Source organism: Hordeum vulgare, chromosome 2H, assembly GCF_904849725.1.
Source record: "Hordeum vulgare subsp. vulgare chromosome 2H, MorexV3_pseudomolecules_assembly, whole genome shotgun sequence".
NCBI lineage: Eukaryota > Viridiplantae > Streptophyta > Magnoliopsida > Poales > Poaceae > Hordeum > Hordeum vulgare.
In genome coordinates this window covers 499,285,164-499,307,987 of record NC_058519.1, presented here as the reverse complement: position 1 = coordinate 499,307,987, position 22,824 = coordinate 499,285,164, and the positions used below count along the sequence as shown (strand labels likewise).

Below are 22,824 nucleotides of genomic sequence, written 5' to 3'. Positions count from 1 at the left end.
TCTGTCATTCGTTAGCGGCCAGACTTCCACTCCTTGTCTTCCAGTGAGGTGTTGGATGAATTTATTGCAATGTCAATCATGAACGAAACAGCCGACAATGCACTTGCTCGTGTTCGCTCAAAGACAACTTCACCCAACCTTGCGTTAAAAGCAAAAGCAATGTTTGAATAAGAAGAAGAGGATGAGGAAGAGGAGAGCTGCCCTGAAGACACAAAGTATGCCTATCATGAGCACATGTCTCTTGCATCAAGGCAATTTTGGGGCAACAAGAGGAACTCAAGACCCACCTTCACCAAGAACAACTCTAGTGGATTCAAACCCAAGCAACGAGTGAGGACATGTTATAACTGTGGTAACATGAGCCACTTCATGGCCAAATGTCCCTATGAGAAAAGGGAAGACAACGGGGGCAAGATCATTCGCAAAGACAAAACCAAATCATTTCCAATCAAGAACAACTTTGTGAAGAAACCCCACCCAAAAGGGATGGTGGCCCTTGAAGAGTACCCTTCCGATGATGATGATGATGATGATACAGTGGCAACGACAACTGTTGCTATTGCCACTACCTCTCCTCAGAAGGTGTCTCTCTTCAACGCCCCCAACGAGAACCACATCACCAAGTGCCTCATGGCAAAAGGTATCAATCAGGTAACTCCCATCATTAAGACCAACATCGCTACTGCTCCTTCATTGTTAAATTGTGTTGATGATAGTGATGTTGGGGAACTTAATGAGCATGATCTTGACAAGTTTCTGTGCACTATTAAGGGAGAATCCAAGAAGCACTTTGTTGCTCTATTGGAACAACTGGGTGAGGCCAATGACCTCATTGAGTCTCATGAGGAGACCATCTCCGAGCTTCAGGGACACAGTCGTGACTATGCCGATGAAATTGCTGAATTATCTATCGCTCTAGAAAAGGAGCGCACTCTTCATTTGGCTCTTGAGGAGTCATACAACGATGACTGCGCTAAAATGCAAAAGAAACTAGATCATGATGTTGTTCTTACTCGTATGCTTAAGTCTGAAAAGTATGCTCTTGGGGTTGGCCATGATAGACTCAAGGTGGAGTTTGACACACTTGACAAGGCCCACAAGGTCTTGAAAGGTGTTCATTTATCTCTGAAAGAGTCTCATGATCAACTCCAAGCAAAGCTTACCAAGGAGATCTCTACTTGTCCTCCCTTTGTGTTAATTGATAATGCTTGTGCAAGTAATCCCTATTGTGAGCATGTACATCTTGTGGAGGAAAATGCCAAGTTAAAGGAGAAACTTGAGAAGGACCTTGTGCCCGAACGACCTCTTGAGCACTCAAAAAGGTGTTGTAGGAAAGAAGGGACATGGACTTACCTCCAAGTCAAAAGGTAAAAGGAGGAACAGGAACAAACGATCTCCTACCCTCATGGACATCTTTGCCAAAGAGGGTGAGGGGACTCAGAAGGTGAACGGGAACAAGGTGGATTATGGAAACCTCAAGAAGGGCAAAACCATTCCTACAAACACAGCCGACAAACTCAATTCTTCTTATGTCTTATGTCGTGCTAGTGATGGGCATGTTTATGCCAGATTTATTGGTTCCTACGATGAGTACATTGAATGGGCTATCTGGGTTCCTAAGACCCTTGTCTCTAACATGAAAGGACCCATAAAAAATGGGTACCTAAAACCAAGCCTTGATCTATTGCAGGAGTTTGGTTCCGGTGGGGTCTCATGGTTGCTTGATAGTGAAGCAACAAATCATATGACCGGAAGCAAGGACTTAGTGGTGGATGTGCATCCTTCTCCATCTATGACCACCCATGTCCAATTCGCCGATGCATCCTCGTCAAAGGTATTGGGATTTGGTAAGGTGGTCGTCTCTCAAGGGTTATCTATTGAGAAGGTCATGCTTGTTGAGTCACTTGCCTACAATTTACTTTCGGTTTGTCAACTTGCAATTATGGGTTTTTCCACATTCTTTAATCTTGATACTATGGTCCTCCTGTGGAGCAAGACTCTTAAAGTATCCTATGTTGGATATGTTGAAAATGGTCTTTATGTGGTGAACTTCTAAAAGCGACCCACTAAGACCGCGACGTGTTTAATGGCTAAAGTTGATGTGGGCTGGCTTTGGCATCGCCGTTTAGCTCATGTCAATATGAGATCTTTGCAAAGTCTTCTAACAGGGGACCATATTCGTGGACTAACAAATGTGAGTTTTGCTAAAGATCGTGTTTGCAGTGCCTGTATTGAAGGAAAGATTCATGAAACTGCTCATCGTCCAACAACTCTCATCTACACTAAGAGGCCATTTGAGCTCCTCCATATGGATCAGTTTGGCCCTCCATCATTTGATAGTCTTGGAGGCAGAAAGTACTGCTTGGTGATTGTTGACGACTACTCAAGATACACCTGGGTATATTTCTTCAAAAGGACGAGTGAAACTCAACAAACTGTCATCAACTTTGCTAATGAAGCTCAACGTCAACATGAAGCAAAGATCTTGATGATTAGAAGTGACAACGGCACCGAGTTCAAGAACTACACCTTGGATGAGTTTCTAGGTGATGAGGGAATAAAACATCAATATTCAGCACCATATACCCCTCAACAAAATGGCGTGGCAGAAAGGAAGAACCGGACCTTGATAGACGCTGCAAGAACAATGATGGCGGAATTCAAATCTCCATATAACTTTTGGGCAGAGGCCATCAACACAGCATGTCATGCGTCCAATCGGCTCTATATCCGCAAAGGCTTGAACAAGACTCCATATGAGATTCTAACTGGGAACAAACCCAATCTCAAGTACTTCCGGGTATTCGGTTGTAAGTGTTTCATTCTCAAGAAAGGTGCACGTTTAGCTACATTTGATTTTAGAGCACATGAGGGCATCTTTGTTGGTTATGCTACAAACTCTCATGCTTACCCTGTCCTCAACAAGTCCACCGGACTCATTGAGGAGACGTGTAACGTGGAGTTTGATGAAAATAATGGCTCCCAAGTGGAGCAAAGTGGTTTTTGTGATGTAGGTGATGAAATTCCTCCCCAAGCCATAAGAAGAATGGGGATTGGTCAAATACTCCCCATTGAGGAACCCCTTGTGGCCGAAGGAGAAGGACAATGCTCTACTCAAATGGAGCCATCACCTCCACAAGCCCCACACGCTTCCGATGAACAAAGAGAAGACTCTCAACAAAATGAACAAGCTCAAGGTCAAGATAAATTACCCAACAATGATGATGTGTCCCATGATATTCAAGCACTCACACAACGCTCTGAACCTGCTCATGATCAAGATCAAGTGCAACCGCGAGATCTAGACCAAGTAGAAGCACAAGATCAAGATTAAGAGCAACCACAAATACAAGAACAAACAAGTGAACCTGCTCTAGTCGAAAGTCAAGATGATCAGGATACTGTCTCACAATTCCCTTCTGCAGCACCAACAACCGGTGCCAAGGGAGGCTCAAGACGCAAGGGCAAGAAAAGTAAACAAGTCGATGCTCCCCAGTTATCCAATGAAGAACTCTTGGAGCGTCGAGTAGCCAAGATTGCGAACAAGCTGAGAGTCAAGTCACATCATATGAAGAATGTACTTGGCAGTTTAAAAAGGGGAGTATCCACCCTTCAACAGATTTGGAATTATTGTGAGCATCACGTGTTTGTTTCGTATTGTGAACCACATCAGGTACAGGAAGCGCTCGATGATGAGGATTGGCTTATGGCCATGCATGAAGAACTTAACAACTTCGAGCCTAACCAAGTCTGGGATTTAGTGCCAAGGCCAACGGAGGAACATAATGTCATCGGGACCAAATGGATATTCAAGAACAAGCAAGATGCCAATGGGATTGTGATTCGAAACAAGGCAAGATTGGTGGCTCAAGGCTACTCCCAAGTCGAGGGTATCGACTACGGTGAAACCTTTGCCCCTGTTGCTCGTCTAGAATCTATTCGCATGTTGCTTGCATTTGCTTCTCATCATAACTTCAAATTACAACAAATGGATGTGAAAAGTGCCTTTCTTAATGGTCCTTTAAATGAGTTGGTGTATGTCAAACAACCCCCGAGATTCGAACATCCCAAGCTTCCCAATCATGTGCACAAACTTAATAAGGCACTCTATGGCCTTAAACAAGCCCCACGTGCGTGGTATGAGTATCTTACTGAGCTGTTACAAGATCGTGGTTTGAAATTGTCCTTCAATGAAGAATTTGCTACACTAATGACTGAGAAATTTGAGATGTCCATGATGGGAGAGTTGAAGTTCTTCCTCGGGTTCGATATTAGACAAGGCCTAGAAAGGACCTTCATCAAACAAGCCAAGTACACTCAAGACATGCTCAAACGGTTCGAGCTTGAAGATGTCAAACCGGTCAAGTTCCCCATGCCAACAAGATGCAAGCTTGACAGTGATCCCAATGGTAAAGCAGTGGATCAAAAGGTATATCGCTCCATGATTGGATCCCTCCTTTACCTTTGTGCATCTAGACCGGATATCATGTTCAGTGTAGGGATATGTGCACGGTTTCAATCCGCACCAAAAGAAAGTCATTATATGGCTGTTAAGCGAATCTTTCGATATTTGGCTCATACCCCAAACTTTGGCCTATGGTATCCCAAAGGAGCAAACTTCAACCTAGTTGGCTATTCTGACTCAGATTGGGCAGGAGATTGTGTGGAGAGGAAGTCAACTTCTGGAGGATGCCAATTCCTTGGTCGCTCACTGGTAAGTTGGTCTTCAAAGAAGCAGAATTGCGTCTCTCTATCATCCACTGAAGCTGAGTATGTGGCAGCTGCAAGTTGTTGTGCACAATTGCTATGGATGAGGCAAACTTTAAAGGATTACGGTGTCACTTGTGACAAAGTGCCTCTTCTATGTGACAATCAAATTGCTATCAAGATTTCCCTCAACCCAGTGCAACATAGCAAAACCAAGCATATTGATATCCGCCATCACTTCATTCGTGAACATATCAAGCTAGGTGATATTGAGGTCCACTTCATCCACACTGAAGAGCAACTTGCAGATACCTTCACTAAGCCCCTAGATGAAGCAAGGTTCCGGGAGTTAAGGCATGAGCTAAATATCATTGATTCAAGTAATGTGGATTGAAGCTAGGCACGTTGCACCTTACTATGCATTCTATCTTGTTCTAGATGTAGGCATGGACATAGGGGGAGTGTTGTTCTCTCAATGAACTTTTCCTCCCCCATTATGCATAAATCGATCTAGTCTTTCACTTTAGCCATTGTCAAATGGCACTTGTGCTTCAAAGACGAGCGTTGGTCATGAACCCAAGGATAATTCTTCGCGGTGGCATACCTTTGTCTCAAACATAGGTGGCCTCGGCCACCGCCCCCACCTTTCTCTCATGTGAAAGAAAGGATACAAAATGACAAGTCAGTATATCTTGCTGGTGCTATCTTCTTATTTTCACTAACTTGTCATTTGCCCACGTTCTTCTCTTCTCCTAGGTCCCGTTGTGACATTTGCAGCGGTACTACCGCCAGGGGTAGCGGTACTACCGCCAGGACCCCAGCGGTACTACCGCTAGGGATAGCGGTACTACCGCCAGGACCCCAATCTACCACGACCTAACTAGGACATTTTTAGGGCTGTCTCAGGGGGAGCAGTACTACCGCCAGGACCCCAGCGGTACTACCGCCAGGTAGCGGTACTACCGCCAGGACCTCAGCGGTACTACCGCTGGCCCGTACCCCTTGGGCTATATAAAGTAGGGGACCCCGTTTTTCCTGCTTCTTTCTTCTTCCTCGTGGCTCCTCCCTCCCCAACCCCGAAATCCTCCTATTTGGATCTCTATCCGTGGAACCCCTTCTCTCCGTCGAGTTGGAGGATTTGCTCCACTTCTCCTTCCTCCTCCAAGTGCCATGGACCCCGGTAAAGCTCCTCCCTTCCTTCTCTTGGTTGATGTTTTCGTGTTCTAGGGTTAGGAGCATTGGTGGTTTGGATCCATGTTTTTGATATTGTGCCTTGTTCTTGGATGGCATGAAGGAGATATTCGAGGGGAGTGTAGGTCCTATGAATCTTAGCTTTTATATTGCCATGCCCTAGGTTTTACATGTTTGAGATCAAGCACTTCTTCTATGTTTGGATTAGATCTAAAACTTGCATTCTCTTGACTAGGCATGTCCTTATTTAGATGGTACTTGTGATCCTCATGTGGTTAGGGCTGTGGTGGAGTTCTTAGTGATTATACACAGCCCATGGCCCTCGTAAATTCCATGTAGCCATCTCTATGGGTCTTTTCTTATTCAGATATGAAAATCAAACCCCAGCGGTACTACCGCCAGGGGTAGCGGTACTATCGCTAGGACCCCAGCGGTACTACCGCCAGGGGTAGCGGTACTACCGCGAGGACCCCAGCGGTACTACCGCCAGGGGTAGCGGTACTACCGCTCTGACCCCAGCGGTACTACCGCCAGGAGGATTCTCTGTTTATTCTTTTCATTTGCTTGGCAATGAGTGTTTACTTTTCTGCCTTTTCTTGTTCATTACCTTGACTCCTTTTGTCACTCTTTTTCGGTGTGTGTTTTGTGTCACAGGTGGTGCTCGCCACTCGAACCCCCCACGGGACACACAATCAAAGCATTATCGCAATCCAGAGGCTCCAGAGGGCTCCGCCACTTCAGGTCTGCAAACCACAAAGAAGGCCTTCAAGAAGACCGCTAACAAGGACAAGGGGGTCAACGTTCGCACCATGCCCCCTAAGGATTTTCTGCGGTTCCGCAACCAAAACCACTATCTCCAAGAGAGGGCTGTGATCAAGAATGTCGAGCATGTTTGGGCAAAGGATCACTGCAGGATCTATCGTGATATCATCAAGCATTTCAAGAAGAGTTTTGTTCCCATTCAGTGGATTGACTTGGCTCACCTTCAGCGGAACCTGGATTACTTTGGTGATGCTCTCTCTCTGATTGACAAGCTGGGCATTAAGGAGATCATCTCCTTCAAGACAGACTTTGATCCAAATGTTGTTGCCCAGTTCTATGTCACGGTTCACTTCTCGCCTGATGACGAGCGCTCCTTGGTTTGGATGACTGGGACTCAGAAGATGACAGGTTCCTGACGTGAATTCATGGCTTTCCTCAAGGTTGATTTTCAGGGAGCTGACACTCCACTTGGGTCGCGTCCTCATGCTGCAGCTCCCACTGATAGGGCCTCCGCCAAGGACAGGTTGCAGCAACTCTATGTGAAGAAAGGTGTGCTCCCCAGGCATTTGGACATCATGCATCGGATCTTCGGCAACACCCTCTTTCCTCGCATTGGCAACTTCGACGAGGTACATGGCTCTCTGGCTGAGATGCTACTGCTCTGTGAGGAGGCTATGACTAAGGAGTCTGCCCCTCTTGATATTTCTGATGTGATGTTCACTGAGCTCTGGAACTGCATCATGATGCGCAAGGTTCCCATCTACGGGCCCTACTTGTTTGCTTATATCCGTCAGAAGTGACAAGACACCTATCTGCTTGAGGAGTTATACATTCAGGCTGACTACTTTGTGCACGATCCTATCAAGCTTCGCGTCAAGGACAAATGGGCCAACCCATCAACTTCATCTCAGCACATGGACACTGACACAGAGACTGCTGCTGACAGAGGAACCGCTTCGCAGTCCCGCTCTTCTGCCATGCCATCTTGGGCCATGAAACTGTAGGATAAGATGAAGACTCTCTTGTGTATGCAGGCTAAGGGACAGTATCAGACGCACGTGGCCCAGAAGGAGAACCGTCAGAGGCACAAGCGTGTCCTGAGGACACTTGACGTTGACATCTCCAGCGGATCACAGTACGACATCACTCCAGAGTCTACTTGGATGCGGGCTCAAGGTTACCAGTGGTCTGATGCAGAGACGGAGGACAATGAAGAGGAGCAGGACGATCCGGATGCTACGAACGAGTCTGGGGATGATGAGGATGAGGAGTGACCACCTGTGTCGTTAGGTGTGCCCCTTTTTGGTGTCTTGTGCCAAAGGGGGAGAGAGTCTAGGAGCTGGATTTGCTTTGAGAGTTGAACTTTGCTTAGCTTTGCTTATCTTTCGTGTTTTGCTTCGAACTTGGTTTGCTTCTATTTTGCTATCTTTGCTTTGTGTGACGTGAGACATGAACTAGTGTGAGATTTATTTCCATCATATGCTGTGAGTCATATGCTCCTTATTTTCATATATCTCTATCTTTTTGTTCACATGTTATTCACTGTGCAAATTTGGTATCGTCATCAATCCACCAAAAAGGGGGAGATAGTTGGGGCATAGTTTATGCCTGAGTAATTTTGGTGATTGATGACAGTACCGCAACGGACTAACCGTGGGTGTTAAGATTTCAGATAACACACGTCAACGGCACAAGACGACTCGCCCCCTCTTTCATGGAACAGAAGCACGATGTTCTCTACGATTCTCTTTATTTGAGTCATAGGAAAACCGTACTATTAAGAGGGGAACCGTAGTGGAAAGGTTTGGGAGGAATCAATCTTGCACGCGCACACTTCACCTTTTTCCCCCTTGCTGGCAACTTTGGAGTGGCTCCCGCCTTGGTGTTTCCCCCAGCGGTAGTACTGCTGGGCCTAGCGGTAGTACCGCTAGCTGGCGGTAGTACCGCCCCTGGTCAGCGGTAGTACCGCTCCAGGAGCTTAGTACCGCCTTCCTAGCGGTTGTACTTGGACGGACCTTTTTGCGAAGACTTTCTTGACAGTGGTAGTGCTTATGCACTACGAGGGGCCCAACGGTAGTACCGCTGCAGCCAGCGGTAGTACCGCTGGAGTGCCAGCGGTAGTACCGCTGCATCCAGCGGTAGTACCGCTAGGCACAGGCTGTGAGTGGGAAAACGGTTGGATTTTCCTCCCAACTATATAAGGGGTTCTTCTAGCCGTGGAACCCTATCTCTTACCCTCCCAAGCTCCATTGTTGCTCCCTAAGCTCAAAAGTGCTCGATCTCTCTCCCTAGCCAATCAAACTTGTTGATTCTTTAGGGATTGGTTGAGAAGGCCTAGATCTACACTTCCACCAAGAGAAAAGTTGATTCCCCCACCAATCCCTTGCGGATCTTGTTATTCTTGGGTGTTTGAGCATCCTAGACGGTTGAGGTCACCTCGAAGCCACATTCCATTATGGTGAAGCTTCGTGGTCTTGTTGGGAGCCTTCAAGCTTTGTGTGGAGTTTGCCCCAACCTTGTTTGTAAAGGTTCGGTCGCCGCCTTCAAGGGCACCTATAGTGGAATCACGGTACCTTGCATCGTGCGAGGGCGTGAGGAGAATACGGTGGCCTTAGTGACTTATTGGGGAGCATTGTGCCTCCACACCGCTCCAACGGAGACGTACTTCCTGTCAAAGGGAAGGAACTTTGGTAACACATCCTCGTCTTCATTTGTTCCACTTGTGGTTATCTCTAACCTTTACTTTGTGTATGCTTATGTTGTTGTCTTTGTCTTACTTGTCTTAGTAGCTCTCGTTGTTAGCTTCATTATGGTTCACCCTATTGTTGTTATATTTGTGAACCCGTATGTTGTTTACCCTAACTTGCTAAGATTAATTAGAAAGTGGTCGTTGCCTATTCACCCCCCATCTAGTCAACCATATCGATCCTTTCACGTGCGTTTATAATGATGAATACATGGCGTCTATAAACATATTTGTGTATGTATTGTGTTAAAAAAACTCATGCAGTCATAATTTTAGTAATCATTTTTTAAAATGCATCAAATTTCAACGGTGCATGATTTTTTTATCACATACATAGTTTTTCTGTTCATAAACACTTCCATATATACGGACATATACATACATGGAGAAATATTTTTTGAATTTCTAAGGAATTCTGTTCTTGCATTTTACGCCCTCTGTTACTAAATATAAGTTTTTTAGAAGTTTCACTAGGAAACTATATATGGATGTATGTAGACATATTATAAAATGTAGATTTACTCATTTTGCTTCGTATATGGTTTTCTAGTGAAATCTTTAAAATGTCTTATATTTAGGAATGAATGGAGTACTATGTATCTACCATTTTTCTGATTTCGCATGTCATGGACATGGAGCAATCGGATATTCCACAATGCAAGGCATATTGGGCCAGATGAGAGCTAGACTTCTAGTACATGTTTTTTCTCACAAAAGAGAGCTGTATCGCATGGAAGAGCTAGCGAACTGTTGTTTCTAAAAAAATAACTCGTGAATTGCTCATTATAAATTTTGAATTATTCATAGTGCAAATTGATTGAGAACGATGTTTTGGCTCCTAGGAGTGCGCGCTCCCGCATGAATAGTAAACAAAAAATATAATAAATGTTTTCAAAATACCTTTTTTTTTTGTAAACGTTCGTGTTAGTGTTGCGAACATCCTTAAAAAATTTCATGCGAAACGGAACGGTGGTGTTTTGCCGGTGAAAAATATATATTTAGGATGACTTTTTTTGCACATACCAAAATGCTTAACCTTTTTGCCTACAAATTTTTATGTTGCATTTGGATGTGACAAAGAGCATACAGATACTTTGTTGATTTTCTTAACTTTTTTTAAAAAAAAGACATGTACTCAACATCGGGTGAACCATATTTGTGTTTTTTTTAAATATACGTTTTTAGGGGAGGAGTAACGACGATGATGTTTGTGTGCTTTTTCAATGAGGCCCTCATTGATAGGGTGTGCGTGGTTATCTTGTGTGCTTGCCCTCGGCGGTTGTAATGATTTTAGTCCGATTATCCATTATTAACTAGACAATTTAATTGTTTTTCCTAATTAACAGAACAACTTTTTTCTTTTATTATTTTAGCTCAACGCCTCTCCTCTACGCAGGTTAGTCTTGCCGCCACAACACTCCACAGGGACCCTGACTGGCTAATACAGTACCGTCTTCGTCATGGGACCCAAACATTTTGCAACAACAAAAGAGACCGTGACTCAAGACACCAAAAAATCAACACAGCAACGTGCAGTTGTGCAACTCAAGCAGCCAACCAAACCGTAGCCCCGTCCGTGCCAAACATTAGCAAAAACGAACAAGACGGTGACTTGAATCGACAAAAATCGGGCAAAGCCCTAGCCTAGCCTAGCCTACACGGAACAGCGAGCGAGGTCCCGTGCCCCGACCTCGACGCGTCTTGCTCGCTTGGGGTCAAGCTGTCCGCGTCTCCCCAATTATTACGCCCCCGCTGGCGGTACTACCTGACTGGAGTACCTGCCGTAACGTTGTTGTTGATTGCAGACAGAGAGGCGAGCGAGTGGCTGTCCGCGGCCCGACCCCCGGGACACGCCACGCAACCGCCACCCCCGTCCGTCGCCGTCGCGTCCCCCGAACACAAAGCCAGGGCAGGGAACAGAACAGAACAGAACAGAACAGTGGGACACAGCCACACGCGTCCAGCTCCCGCTCCCGCTCCCGCCCGCCTCGTCTCCGTCTCCTCCGGTTCCTCCTCCCCTCCTCCCTCCGCGCTTCTCTCTGCCCAGTCTCCACCAGATTTGTTCTCCACCTTTATGCCGCCAACGCCCCCATGGCGCCAACCGCACCACGGCCGCCCCGCCGAGCCGCGACCCTGACGCTCCTCCTGCCCGTCCTCCTCCTATCCTCCCCGTCCCTCTCCTTCTCCGCTGCCGCCTCGCCGCCGCCGCCGTCGAGCCCCGCCCCGCTCCGCGCGCCGCCGCGGCGGGTCGCGTCCGACTCCGACGGCGCCCCCGCGCCGCCGCACCACCCCCCGCACCACCACCACCACCACCACCACCACCGCCCGCCGCCCCCGCCGCCCAGGCGGCGGCTCAACTTCGGCGAGAGGCTCGGGATCGCCTTCGCCGGCGTCGCCGTGGCAATGCAGGTCGTCCTCGGCGCGCTCCTGGCGCTGCGCGCCTGGCAGCTGCGCCGGCTCGACAGGGCCGAGGTGTCCTCCTCCACGCCCCTCACCTGACCCGACCTGACCGCCTGCCCGTCTGCTCTGCTCCTTGCTATGCTCGCCAGGTCCGTGATTCGTTAATTCTCCGTGATCTGAAATCGTCCTTGTAAAGGAAGGAAGCCATCAACGTACGCCTATTCTCCATTAATTCCATTTTTACACGCCGTTCTTCTCGCATGTGTTGGGCGCCAGTGCTTTGCTGTGCGGGTGTACAATCTGCTTATGCTCCGTGCAGAGCCCTGGTAGACAGGCCATGTGATATACTGATGTGAGAGCTGTAGTGTCTCTTTTATTTCTGAGTAGGTACTACTAGCAAGTGATCCAGATTCCGAAATGTTGATATGTTGATTGATTCGTGTGGGGCTGGGACTGATTATAGTTGCTTGCTTAGATGTGCATCAATGCACAAAGTGTCTTAAATTGTTTTTGTGGTGCCGTGATCTTAGCTCTTAAATATGTCACCTGTGGTAGCACTTCGGAGCATCAATATTGCTCCATGTGGAATGATTGAGCCAGCCATCACACGATGAAGTTGCACTTATGAACCTTGGTCCCTTATCACTCCTGCTATGATGGCTTGGTGGTCAGCAAGCTGATTGTAAATCTTTTTCAAAGAAAACAAGCTAGCTGCAGCTGTACTTTGTGTCTTGTACTGTATTTCTTTGTATCTGCACTGTCCTCTCCTGGTCTACTCTGAGTACAATCATGATAGAAAATTCAGAGGTATCAACTGTTTAGTGTTTTTTTTAAACCAACAAACTCCAGACGTTATGATCTGTTAGTAGCGCTCGACGGCCAAGTGAAAAGTTCAATGGAGTTTGTTTACCTTTTTCGTTCCAAAAGTGCATATTGTCGTATGCGACATGTGATTTAGAGTAAGTTGCACTTGCGGTTGTCATATCTTTGCCTTTTCAGTTATGAGGTCATATTTACAATTCAGAGCATGTATGAAAGGCATATGTATTTGTATTTTAATTCTATTTTGAGAAAATCCAAATGAAATGATTGAAGGAGGTACTTATTGTTGAAAAATGGGAATATTTCATCTATCTCTTAGAAGTTGAACCATGTTCTAAGTTTTGTGCAATGGCATGCCAATTATTACAAAGGGGTTTTCATATGTGCTATATCATCCATCAGTCACCAGCTGTTCGTGTTATCACAAGTTGTCCACTTCCCTTATTACCTTCGGGCAGGTCTGTAATGCATAAACTGAATCAGTCAAGAGGGCATGTTTGCTTGTTTCCTTCGAGAGGATAAAAAAAAAGAGCGTAGTTATTAGGATCAATTAAGTTTTGAATCTGAAATGGTACATGGAGCATTGGTCATGTGCATGTGAGAGCCAGATGGTCAGTAGTTACATATGTCCTCAAGTTTGCATCTTGGACAACTGGACAAATCTGATCTTATTTTATTGCTCAGATCCAAGCCCTGGAGTACTTGACCGTAAAAACGTGTGCCAACTTGACTGAGCAGCTGTCCGCTGAAGAGCCTGAATGAGCAGCTGTCCTATATGGATGTGGGATGTTCTTCTTGGCACCTGTGTTCTACTCCTTCTGTATCTAAATATTTGCAGTTAGGAAGAACCAATATAATACCCCCAACTACAATTATTATGGTACAGAGGGAATACTAGTTAGATACCTTAGCATTTGTTTGTAGCCGTGAAGTTTAATTCATTCAGTCTAAATAAGTTTTGTGCATCGAAAGTCCTCTCGTGCTCCTGAGCTCAAATGAGCTTGTGATGAACAGTAAAATCAGCGAGCAGCTTGTGCATAAAAAGAGGTAAAAATATGTCACCGATTAAATTTACTTGATATAGTAGCAGGAATGACCCCCTTAGAACGGCTGAATCTTCATCAACCCACTTGCCCGCCCGATCGTAGAACAGACACATGATCTTCTGGGCCGTCGATACACGTCGGGCGTAGCAGCTCATGAATCGCGCGGGCGTAGAAGCTCATGAATCGCGCACGCAGTCTTTGTGACTGCACCAACCACCCGGCACATGTGCGTCAGCTAGTGCCCAGTAAACTTCGTCCTCGTGGTAGGTCCAATCATTGCCCAGTGAACATCATCCTCGTGGTAGATCCAATCATCAACGGCTTCCGCCTACCCCGAGTCTAAATATGAGAATAATTTCATACTTAAACCATATCCGTCCATACCCATTTAATCATTTAATGTCATTTTCAGTCCAACGAAAACCGAACTCACTATTTTTTTCACCCAAACCAATTTAAACTCACTACATAACCGTGAGTTTAAACATAGTACACAACTATGAGTTCGCTTTAATGTACATATGATTGCATAAATTAAAATATTAAGAAGCAAATGAGATAGAAAAGACATAAGTGCATCTACAACAGTTTTGAAACAAAGTTATCCTTGAGATACGATCAACACACAACAAGAGGTAAAAATAAAATGCCCACGACTGAAAATCTCACTAACAAATGTATTAAAACCAAATTACTTAGCCAAAGTACAAGCGAACACTTCCGATTTTCATGTGATATTTTTCCATAATACATAATTACATAATGCGTTACAGCATACACGCGGATCGGAGATACTCGTTCTCGATCATCGTTGGTTATTGCATATAACCAATGCCTAGAAGCCGGTTTGGACCCATAGTTTATAACCGCTAATGACAAAACTGTTTAAACCCATAACCAACTATACCCAAACTGGATTCTCCACATACCCAAACCGAAACCAAACTAAAAAAAAATCTTAGCCCAATAAAACCTAAACCAATCAAACCCAAAGTAAGAAGCGAACCGTTACACCCGATTTTTTAATAACCATTCCCAGGTTTACCCAAGTCGTCGTGGGCGGTGGATGCGGGTCTACCTGGGCATACTTCGGGCCGGGCTTCGGGTCGAGCCGAGCCGGAAAAAGCCTGGTGCTGAAAAACCAAGCCCGACCTGGCTTGGTCGTCGGGCCTGAATATTGGGTCCAAACCCGACCCGAGCACGACTCGGTCCGGCCCGAACATGGCTTAAATTTGTATTTTTCATGCCAAAGCCTGGCCCGACTCGATCATCGGGCTCAAATTTTAGGCCCGAGCCCAGCCCGATGATAAGTTTAGGTCCGACCCGGCCCGGGATTTTTGGGTTAGGTCGGGCCAGGCTGCCCATGGTGAGGTATGGTTGCGGGATCAACATGATTTTCCGTGACACCCCGGCGAAGATGCAAATTTCCAAGTCCTACCTAAGCCTATAATCCAGCAGCTTCCACGGGTTTGTGCCATGGAGAAACGTGATCCATCGGCTTGGACAAGTCGAGCTAGAGGGGATTTTTGAAGACGAATATAATTAACGGTTAGAAACATTGTTCTCTGAGGTCACGTTCTTTCACACGGGCTACAACGCCATCCTTGCCAGGTTCGTCTATGTAAAGTTCACAGTGCTACCCTCATACGCAAATTTGTGACGCCGGGACCAATTGACACCATCACATTCCATGGTAGCACTGAAAAGAGTCCTAGCGGCAGGGGTCACCAACGTCGTGCTCATGGAGGCTGCCTTGGCTTCCGCAAAGCTTGAAGAGATGAGTGGTCCGTCAATCCAACCACAACAACCTTACCTCGCAAGCCCAGACTCGACCCAGCCTTCTAGCCGGCCAAGGAAACGAAGATACCAACCAAAACGCTGGGCATAGGAGGAAACTTGAGCCCGGAGCAAGAGGCCACCCACCTACAGTTCCTTAGGAACAATTAGGATATCTTCGCATGGAGGTCCGCCGACAAAACCTACATGCCCTGGGCAAGGGGGTCTGAGCTGTGAGATCGGATCGATGAGTAACAAGAGACAAGGGACACGATTTTTTTACGCAGGATCGAGCCCTCTTTAAGGAGGTAAAAATCTACGTCCTGCTCTTACTTATATTATGGATGTATAAAGGTACATAGTTGATCTATCTCGAGATCATAAGTTATGGGCTAAACCCTAGGGATTACGGTGATGAATGAATGTGTGTCTCTACGAACTAAACCCTCAGGCTTATATAGGCACCATGGGTATCTAGGGTTACACATGGTCGGTTGCCATCTAGGGATTACATGTCAAATCTACTAAACATTATTGGAGTGCACGCCCTATTGGGGATATACTCCACAGGATGACCCGCCAGAAAGATGACGGGACTGTCAAGGCGTCTCAAGTGGAGTGGTCGCAGGCACGAGCCATGAAAGCACAAAAGCCTAAGGCCCAGGAGACGGCTCGTCCAGGAAGGCCGGCTCATAGGCCAATACTTGGCAGGCCAGATCATAGAAGGAAGACGCAAGGTATTTTCCATACGTGAGATAATTAGGAGTTAGAGTAGGAGGCGGATTGTAATATGAACCGGACTCTGTTGTAATCTCAGGGCCCGGACCTATATATAAAGGGGAGCCCTTGAGATAGAGTGAAAGAGAAAAGAAATCCTCAAGAGTTAGGTTAGCGATTCCACACCCTTGTAATCGAGATCATCATCAATAATTCAAAAAGCAATACGTAGGCTTTTACCTCCATCGAAGGGGCCGAACCTGGGTAAACCCTTGTCTCTCGTTTTCGATCAACCCCATCCAAGCAACTGATGTCTACTACACAACTTGTTCTTGTAGACTCGTGTTGGGACTCCAAGCGCAGAGTTTTGTAGGACAGTAGAAAATTTTCCTCAAGTAGATGACCTAAGGTTTATCAATCCGTGCGAGGCGTAGGATGAAGATGGTCTCTCTCAAACAACCCTGGAACTAAATGAGAAAGAGTCTCTTGTATCCCCAACACGCCCAATACAATGGTAAATTGTATAGATGCACTAGTTTGCCGAAGAGATGGTGATACAAGTGTAATATGGGTGGTAGAAATACACTTTTATAATCTGAATAAATAAAAACAGCAAGGTAGCAATTCATAAAACATAGCACAAACGGTATTGCAATGCTTGAAAACAAGGCCTAAGGTCCGTACTTTCGCTAGTGTAATCTCTCAACAATGGTAATATAATTGGATCACATAACAATACCTCAATGTGCGATAAATAATCACTCCAAAGTTCATATCTAGCGGAGAACATAAGAAGAAATCGTTTGTAGGGTAAGAAACCACATGAAAGTTATTCTTTTTGTTCAATCTTTCGGAGAGTTCGTACTCAAATAACAAGTTATCCTTTCCGATCGATCTATCCAAGAGTTCGTACTAAAATAACACCATAACAAATTCAGATTCATAATACTCAATCCAGCACAAATAACCTCAAAGAGTGCTCCAAGATTTCTACCGGAGAAACAAAGACGAGAACGTGCATCAATCCTTATGCATAGATTACCCCAATGTCACCTTGGGAACCCGCGAGTTGAGTGCCAAAACATATATGTCTTTTGATGTAATATATGTTTATTTGCTTGAATTGCGCTTGCGAAGGCTGTGCTTGCCGACTCACTTTTCTGCCTTCCGTTTCCCTTTGGCTTTCGTCTGTCCAACAGCTTGCCCCCTCCAGCATCCACCCCGCCAGTCCGACAGCCGGGAGCCGGTCCGTGAATGGGACGGGGCTTCTGCCTTCGAAGGCATCAGTCTCAGATTTTTTGAAGCAGCAGAGATACTTAGACTTGGAGCGAGTCACCAGAGTCCGGCTAGGAATGAAGATCGGAAGCGATCAGACCAACCCGAGCCGGCAACCCCTCCGTAGTCAAATTTTGTGTGCAGTCGGCCTTCCGTTCCACGATCCCGTTAGCCGGACAACCGGGAGCCGGTCTGTAGCTTGCACGAGGTGGTAAGGGTTTCAGCTCGACATGCACTATATGTTCGACTACGACCAGGAAGTTGGTTCGGGCCGGCTAGCGATCCCCCGCCCCTGAGGAGTCGGATCGGGAAGCGCACTCTTGTAATGACAACTCTTTTTATGAACTCAAAAAGGATACATATGTACACATTTTTTCTCTTGTTCTAGCAGTAGAACGGAGAAGCAATGTCGCGTTCCATGGATGCTCCATTTCCTCACCGGAGGCGTCTCTCTTGCGCTTCTGCGGCTTCTTAGCATCTATTAGATAGTACGCATTGTTTTGCAGCGCCCTGCTGAGGATGAAGGGTCCCTCCCATGGGGAAGAGAGCTTGTGCTGGCCGGTCGTCCGCTGGATTCTTCTAAGTACGAGGTCCCCCTCACAGAAAGAGAGAGGCCTGATCTTTTTGCTATGGTAGTGTCTCAGCTTCTGCTGATAGATGGCCGTCCGGCTCAGGGCCAGCTCCCATGCATCCTCGAGTAGATCGATGCCGTCTTCTCTTGCCTCTTTTACATCCGCCTCCGTGTACAGGGTGACGCGAGGCGAGTCGAACTCGACATCCACGGGGATGATTGCCTCAGACCCATAGACGAGGAAGAATGACGTGAAACCAGTTGGCCGGTTCGGCGTGGGGCGGAGGCTCCACAACATAGCCGGCAACTCTTCGATCCAGCAGCCAGCTGACCTGACGAGCGACACCACGAGTCTTGGATTGATGCCGATCAAGATCAGGTCGTTTGCCCTTTCCACCTGTCCGTTTGACTACAGGTGTGCAACCGATGCAAGGTCGAGCCGGATGCCCTCCTTGGCACAGAAGAGCGCCATTGCACCTTTGGCGAAGTTGGTACCGTTGTCGGTGATGATGTTGTTGGGGATGCCGTTGTGGACGGTGATGTCCTTGATGAACCTGACGGTCGTGGGACCATCAAGCTTCTTGATTGGCCTGGCCTCAATCCACTTGGTGAACTTGTCGACGACTATGAGGAGACGTGTCATGCCGCCTCGAGTGGTCTTGAATGGGCCTACCATATACATCCCCCAGACGGCGAAGGGACATGAGAAGGGAATGGTTTTGAGAGCCGAGGCTGGCAAGTGGCTTTGCACGCTGAAGCGCTGGCATCCTTCACACTTGTCGACTAGGGCTGTGGCCTCTTCCGGGGCCGTGGGACAATAGAATCCATGGCGAAACGCCTTGGCCACCAGGGTTCTAGAGGCAACGTGATGCCCGCACTCACCAGGGTTCTTGCCCTTTCTCTGATTCGACGGAGCGTTGAAATACACGAGTTGCACTGCGTCGAACTAGTTCACGTTTGTTGATGGCGTAAGCGGGAGATCGGCGCTGGATCTACCACGCTTACGCCTCGTCTTGAGGGAGCTCGCCGCGAAGGAGGAAATTCAGGATGGGTTGTGCCCATGTGGGAGCCGACACAGGAGCCGGCTCTGGCTCGACCTAAAGGTTAGGGGCAGCTGGAGCCCCCGAGTTTGTCGTTGTGGTTCTGGGTTCGAGATCTTCTGTCTCTGGCGCCGTTGTGGCAGTCGGCATGCCATCAACCTCCATGATGGCCACCCATTGGCTGTTGAGCCGATTGGGTTACACATTTGGTGCAGCCGGCAGAGTAGTTGGAGCCGGCGGAGTAGTCGATGTCGGCAAGGTTGCTGGAGCCGGCAAAGCTAGCGGAGCCGGCGGAGTTGACGAAGAAGGCAGTTTCTCTGGACCCAAAGTCATTTGCACGGATGGGTCTGCAGGCACGAAGATCGATGACGACTCCGAAGACGGCTTGATGGAAGACTTGTGCATCTTCTCGAGGGAGACGCCGGACGGGATTGCCTGCCTTATGGAGCCAATTTTTGCCAATGTATCTGCCGCCTCGTTGTCCGCTCGAGGAACATGATGGAACTCGCAATCCTCAAAAGGGCCACTGAGATGCTGGATGAGGAAGCGGTAGGTGGCCATGTTGGCATCCCTGGTGTCCCACTCACCAGAGACTTGCTGCACCACAAGGTCGGAGTCGCCGAAGCAAATAATCCGTTGGATGCCAATCTATCTGGCAAGCCGGAGGCCGTGTGCGAGCGCCTCGTACTCGGCGACATTGTTGGAGGCGGCGAAGTGTATCTCGAGAGCATGTTTGAGCTGGTTCCCTTTCGGAGATGCTAGGACAATGCCGGCTCCCAAGCCTGTTTGCATCTTGGAACCATCGAAGTGCATCCGCCAATGTGTGGAGTCAGGAGGCGGTGGCAGGAACTCGGTCTCGGCCCAATCGACGAGGAAGTCAGCCACCACCTGAGACTTGATGGCGGTGCGCTGCTCGTAGCGGATGTCGTGGTCGGCCATGGCGATGGGCCACTTGGCGATCCGGCCCATAGCATCACAGTTGCCCATGATTTCTGAAAGTGGAACTGTGCTCATCACCGTGATGGCATGCTCCTGCAAGTATTGCTTCAGCTTCTTGGCGGCAAAGTACACGCCATAGCACATCTTTTGATAGTGGGGAAAGTTTTGCTTGGAGGCGGACAAGACTTTGCCTCAGATAGTAGACAGGGCGCTGAACGAGCAGCACCTTGCCCTCCTCCGTTCGCTCCACCACCAAGACGACACTGACCAGGCGCATGGTTGCTGCGGTGTAGAGGAGGATGGGTTCCCTCTCCGCCGATGCAGCCAAGATTTGCGTGCTAGAGATCACGTGCTTGAGGTCGCGGAATGCTTTGTCCGCCTCGTCATTCCACTCGAACTTGGTGGTCTTCTTCATCAGCTGATAGAGCGTCAGCGCCTTCTCGCCCAGCCGACTGAGGGATGCCAAGCAGCCGACAAACTTCTGGACGTCGAGGAGTCGAGCCGACTTGGCCATGCGCTCGATTGTTCTGATCTTCTCGGGTTTAGCTTCGATGCCGCGAGCCGACACGAAGAAACCCAGGAGCTTGCCGGCTGGTACTCCAAAGACGCACTTCTCTTGATTGAGCAAGATCTTTTACTCGCGCAGGTTGGCGAAGGTCTCCCACAAATCGTCCAAGAGACTGAAATGCTTCTTGGTCTTGACGACGATGTCATCGACGTAGACGTGTATGTTCCTGCCGATTTGCGGCAGGAGGCATTGTTGCATGCAACGCTGGAAGGTGGCGCCTGCGTTCTTCAGGCCGAACGTCATCGTCGTGTACTAGTAGGCTCCAAAAGGTGTGATGAAGGAGGTCTTGAGCCAGTCGGTCGGGTCCATCTTGATCTGGTGGTAGCCGGAATAAGCGTCCAAAAAGGACAACAAGTCGCAGTCGGCCGTGGAGTCGATCACTTGATCTATTTGTGACAGGGCGAAAGGATCCTTCGGACATGCCTTATTCACGCTTGTGTAGTCGATACACATGCGCCATGTCTTGTTCTTCTTCAGCACCAGGACTGGGTTGGCCAGCCAGTCCGCGTGGAAAACTTCCTTGATGAAGCCGGCTGCGAGCAGCCAGGCGATCTCTTCTCCGATTGTGCGTCGCTTCCCCTAAGCGAAGCGGCACAAAGGTTGTTTGACCGGCTTTGCATCCGGCCTCACATGAAGCTTGTGCTCGGCGTACTTCCTCGGGACTCCCGACATGTCCTTGGGGGCCATGAAAAGATATCTCGATTCTCATGGAGGAAGTCGACGAGCTCGCCTTCCTATCTGGGGCTGATGTTGGCGCCGATGGTGACGCAGTGCTTGGGGTTGGCCGGGTCGAGTGGCACTTGCTTGGTTTCCTTGTGAAAGGGACGTGGATGTCGCCTAGAGGGGGGGGGTGAATAGGCGCTTTAAAATAGTTAAGGTTTAGGCTTGAACAAATGCAGAATAAAACTAACGTTTAATATGTCAAGCACAAAACCTACAAACAACTAGGCTCACCTATGTGCACCAACAACTTATGCTAAGCAAGATAAACAACTAAGTGATAGCAAGATATATTACAATAAACAATATGTCTATCACAAAGTAAAGTGCATAAGTAAAGGGTTCGGGTAAGAGATAACCGAGGCACGGGGAGATGATGATGTATCCCGAAGTTCACACCCTTGCGGATGCTAATCTCCATTAGAGCGGTGTGGAGGCACAATGCTCCCCAAGATGCCACTAAGGCCACCGTAATCTCCTCACGCCCTCGCACAATGCAAGATGCCGTGATTCCACTAAGGGACCCTTGAGGGCGGTCACCGAACCCGTACAAATGGCAACCCTTGGGGGCGGTCACCGAACCCGTACACGTGGCAACCCTTGGGGGCGGTTACCGGTACCCGTACAAATTGCTCGGGGAAATCTCCACAACCTAATTGGAGACCCCGACGCTTCCCAGAGCTTCACACCACAATGATTGAGCTCCGAGACACCACCAAGCTTCTAGGACGCCAAAGCATCCACGAAGAACAATATCAAGGGTACTAAGTACCAAAGGTAGTAAGCTTCTCAACTTCTCACTTCCACGTATCACCGTGGAGAACTCAAACCGATGCAACTAATGCAATGGCAAGAACACACGAAGTGGTCAAGTCCCTCACACTCAAATCCCTCCACAATAACAAAAGCTATGGAGAAATATGAGAGGAAGAACAAGGAGCTCACAAAGAACTCCAAGATCAAGATCCAAGGGGTTCCCCTCACATAGAGGAGAAAGTGATTGGTGGAGATGTGGATCTAGATCTCCTCTCTCTTTTCCCTCAAGAACAAGCAAGAATCATTGGAGGAATAGAGAGTAATCAAGCTCTAAGAATGTCAACAATGGAGGTAGAACAAGAGCTCAACGGATGGATAAAGCCAAGGGGGAAGAAGACCCCCTTTATATAGTGGGGGAAGGAATCAGACCGTTACCCCCACTTTCTGCCCGAGCTCCAGCGGTACTACCGCTGGCTGCAACGGTACTACCGCCGGCCCCAGCGGTACTACCGCTGGGCCCCTGGTAGTGCAACGGCACTACCACCGCCAAGAAAGTCTTCGCAAAAAGGTCCGTCCACGAACAACCGCTAGGCAGGCGGTACTAAGCTCCTGGAGCGGTACTACCGCTGACTAGGGGCGGTACTACCGCCAGCCAGCGGTACTACCGCTAGGGCCAGCGGTACTACCGCCAAATCTAGCGGTACTACCGCTAGGTCCAGCGGTAGTACCGCTCGCCACTGAAACAGCCATAACTTTCGCATACGAGCTCCGAATCGAGCAAACCCAAG

The 22,824-nt window shown here is 48.0% G+C and overlaps 1 protein-coding gene across 1 annotated transcript; it reads left to right on the top strand.

The window, feature by feature from the left end:
* The first annotated feature begins 11,078 nt into the window (after nucleotides 1–11,078).
* On the top strand, nucleotides 11,079–13,599 carry LOC123426840 (lysine-rich arabinogalactan protein 19). Its single transcript, XM_045110738.1, has 2 exons — nucleotides 11,079–11,955; nucleotides 13,313–13,599. Exon 1 carries the CDS (start codon nucleotides 11,498–11,500, stop codon nucleotides 11,903–11,905), a length of 408 nt encoding a protein of 135 aa, XP_044966673.1. The 5' UTR covers nucleotides 11,079–11,497; the 3' UTR covers nucleotides 11,906–11,955; nucleotides 13,313–13,599.
* The last annotated feature ends 9,225 nt before the right edge of the window (nucleotides 13,600–22,824 follow it).

Coding starts and splice junctions, on each gene's coding strand:
- LOC123426840 (XM_045110738.1), top strand. CDS start 11,498: ATGGCGCCAACCGCACCACGGCCGCCCCGCCGAGCCGCGACCCTGACG.